This window comes from Benincasa hispida, chromosome 9 (assembly GCF_027475165.1).
Source record: "Benincasa hispida cultivar pf3 chromosome 9, pf3_genome.v1.1, whole genome shotgun sequence".
Taxonomy (NCBI): Eukaryota; Viridiplantae; Streptophyta; class Magnoliopsida; order Cucurbitales; family Cucurbitaceae; genus Benincasa; species Benincasa hispida.
In genome coordinates, this window is record NC_143486.1 from 40,587,579 (window position 1) to 40,591,647 (window position 4,069).

Sequence of the window (4,069 nt, forward strand, 5' to 3'; positions counted from 1 at the left end):
AAAAGAGGCGATAGAGCCGGAGGTTGCGTCCACCTCAGAGCCAAAAGAACAGGGGACTGTGAGAGTACAGTTGCCACCTTTCCCACAGAGACTCAGAAAGAAGAAAAATGATATGTTAGTACCAACGCTTTATGAATATGTTAAAACAATTGCATATTAATATTCCATTCAATAAAGCAATTGAGGAGATGCCCGCATATGCGAAGTTTCTAAAGGATATGGTGACAAAGAAGAGAGGCATTGATAAGTTCGCCACAGTGGCTTTGATGCATAGCTCAAAATCTATAATCCCACCGAAGATGCGCGATCCTAGGAGTTTTACTATACCTTGCTCCATTAGAGGATTGTACATCGGGCAAGCGCTATGCGATCTTGGAGCCAATATTAACCTGATGCCTCTGTCAATTTTCAAGCAGCTGAATGTGGGACAACTTGCGCCCATGATAGTGACTCTCCAATTAGCCGATAAATCTCCGGTGTATCCAGAGAGGAATGTGAAGGATGTGCTGTCACAATTGAAAAATTTATATTACTAGCTGACTTCATCATCTTGGACTACGAAGCCGACAAGGATGTGCTCATCATCCTGGGGCGACCATTTTTATCAACCAGTCGTGCCCAGATTGATGTGCATAAAGGAGAGATCACCTTGAGTGTGAATGGACAGAAGCTCAAGTTTGACATTATCCGAGCCATGAAATATCCTGACGAAGAAGACCTTAATGAATCTGACGATGAACAGAATTTTAATAAAGAAGAGAAGCCTGAATATAAAAACGAAGATGAGGATGCGATCGCATCCATTGTTTCATGCAATGCGATCATAGAAAAAACAAACAAGGAAGATGAGATGATCACAACCCAAGAAGATGAGCCGACAGTGAATGAAGAAAGAAAAACAACGCAACCGTCCTTAAAACAACCACCAATAATAGAGCTGAAGACCCTGCCTAACCACCTAAAGTATGCCTTTCTGGGGCAGAATGAAAAACTACAGGTAATCATTTCCTCTGCACTCAATGAAGACCAAGAGAATGCGCTGTTGAGCATTCTGAGAAAATATGTGAAAGAAATTGGCTGGACGCTCACAGACATTCGAGGAATTAGCCCCGCATACTGTATGCATAGAATTCGTCTCGAAGAGAACCACAAAGGATCGATCGAACATCAGTGCAGACTCAACCCTGCGATGAAAGAGGTCGTAAAGAAGGAGATAATCAAGTGGTTAAACGCGGGCATCATCTATCCAATAGTAAACATAACCCCGTGTAGTGCGTGTATAAGAAAGAAGGGATGACGGTAATCGCTAATGCAAATAATGAGTTGATAACACAAAAGACCGTCACCAGATGGCATATCCGCAAACTAAATGCGGCAACAAAGGAAGATCATTTTCCCTACCTTTTATTGACCAAATGTTGGATCGTCTAGCTGTAAATGACTTCTACTGCTTCTTAGATGGGTATGCCAATTATAATTAGATAATGATTGCTTCTGAAGATCAAGAAAAGACCACATTCACCTACCCGTATGGAGCATTTTCTTTTTGTCATATGTCGTTCGGCCTCTGCAATGCACCGAGCACTTTCCAAAGATGCATGATGGCCATCTTTTTAGAATATCTCGAAGACTCTGTAGAAATATTCATGGACGAATTCTCTGTATATGGGCACACGTACGAAGTCTGTCTTAACAACTTGGAGAAGATATTGAAAAGATGGTAGGAGACGAACCTCGTGCTTAATTGAGAGAAATGTCATTTTATGGTGAAGGAAGGCATTGTGCTTGGGCACAAGGTCTCTAGGGACGGGTTGGAGGTGGACAAGGCAAAAATTGAAACGATTGAAAAGCTCCCACCTTCAACGAGTGTAAAAGCTGTTATGAGCTTCTTGGGACATGCCGGATTTTACAGACGTTTTGTCAAGGACTTTTCAAAGATAGCACGACCACTGAGTGCGTTGATGGAGGCAAATAGAAAATATGACTTTGATGACAATTGCCTCAACGCATTCGTGATTTTGAAGAACGCGTTAACGACCGCACCCGTGTTGATTACACCAGATTGGACTCTTCCTTTTGAATTAATGTGTGACGCAAACGGGTATGCGATGGGAGCAGTGCTGGCATAGTAGATAAAAACAATACTACATCCCATCGCATATGCGATTAAGACTTTAAATCCTGCTTAAACTAACTACACCACCACAGAAAAAGAGTTGCTTGCGGTAATATTTGCATTGGAGAAATTCAGAGCATATTTGCTGGGAACAAAAGTACTCATCCACACTGACCACCCGGTGATAAAATATTTAATGACATAGAAGGACACGAAGCCGAGGTTGATTAGATGCGTTCTCCTCCTCCAGGAATTCGATATGGAAATAATTGATTGCAAGAGGACGGAGAACCAAGTTGCGGATCATTTATCCAGATTGGAAAATTCTGAGGTTGACCGCAATCAGTTAGAGGTGAGCACAGTGTTCCCAAATGAGCAACTATTTCAGATTGAAGAATTTCCATGGTATGCAGACGTGGTAAATTATCTGGTTTGTGAGCAATTTCCTGAAGATTACACCGACCATCAAAAAAAGTGGCTCAGGCATGAATGCAGATATTATTATTGGGATGAGCCAAATCTGTATAAAGAGAGGGTCAGACCAGATTCTGCGATTGTGTGTACCGAATGCTGCTCAACAACGCATATTATCGCAATGTCATGATTCACCATATGGCGGGAACTTTGTAGGCCAACGCACCACAGTGAAAGTATTACAAAGTGGGTACTATTGGCCAACACTATTTAAGGATGCAAGAGACTACGCGATGAAGTGTGATCGGTGCAAACACACGTGTAACATTTCATGGAAACATGCGATGCCCATGAACATCATTTTAGAACTAGAGTTGTTCGACGTATGGGGCATTGATTTCATGGGACCATTCCCACCTTCGAATGGTCACAAGTATATTCTATTAGCCTTCGACTACGTGTCCAAGTGGGTAGAAGCAATAGCATGCGCTGCAAGCGATGCGACAGTAGTCTCCAAATTCCTGAAGAAAAATATTTTCACTCGTTTTGGCACTCCACGTCCATAATAAGTGACGAAGGCTCCCACTTTGTCAATTACCTCGTCAAAAATCTGCTGCTCAAATATAATATCCTCCACAAAGTGGCCACTCTTACCATCCACAGACGAATGGTCAAGCTGAAGTGTCCAACCGGGAAATCAAGCTGATACTGGAGAAGGTGGTAAAGCCTTTGCGAAAAGATTGGGCAACAAAGTTGGACAATGCGCTGTGGGCATACCGAACTGCCTTCAAAACACTGATAGACTTATCTCCATATCCGTTGGTGTTTGGTAAAGCATGTCATTTACTACTGGAGCTAGAGCACAAAGCGCTGTGGGTGGTGAAGAAGCTTAACTTCGACTTAAAAGCAGCAGGGGAAGCAAGAAAACTCCAATTGGTCGAGCTTGGTGAGTGGAGAACGCAAGCTTATGAAAATGCCAAAATTTACAAAGAACGGTTAAAACATTGGCATGACAACGGCTTTGCGGCAAAAGTCTCCACGTCGGACAAAAGGTCTTACTTTACAATTCATGGTTGCGACTCTTTCCCGGCAAATTAAAATCGCGCTGGTCCGGACCCTTTATAATTAACGAAATATTCCTGCATGGTGTGGTTGAGTTGATTAATGAGGAAGGGACCCGTACATTCAAGGTTAATGGGCAAAGAGTCAAGGCATATTGCAGGGTGATTTTCATCGAGAAAAGACCTCTATAGACTTGAGAAATCCGGAATGAAGAAAAATGAAGTGGCCCCTGTGCTGGCATGCAACAGAAAATCATCTGGGGCACAAGTCTTCTAGAGTATCCTTTTTCTTACTTATGATTCATAAACTCTCATTACTATAATGTTATTTCAAATATCGTTTATCTGTCTTCATTTTACATCTTTATATTAAAAAAAAAAGAGAAAAAAAGAGGAAAAATTTTGTTTTCGTTTTTTTTATTATTTGACTCTCTCGATGTTTTTCTTTGTAAATGATCGAGGTAAACGATTTCGGAGG

General features: G+C 41.8%; 1 protein-coding gene across 1 annotated transcript; it reads left to right on the forward strand.

The window, feature by feature from the left end:
• The first annotated feature begins 218 nt into the window (after positions 1-218).
• On the forward strand, positions 219-536 carry LOC120084701 (uncharacterized). The gene has a single exon (XM_039040510.1). The coding sequence runs from the start codon at positions 219-221 to the stop codon at positions 534-536; it is 318 nt and encodes a 105-aa protein (XP_038896438.1).
• The last annotated feature ends 3,533 nt before the right edge of the window (positions 537-4,069 follow it).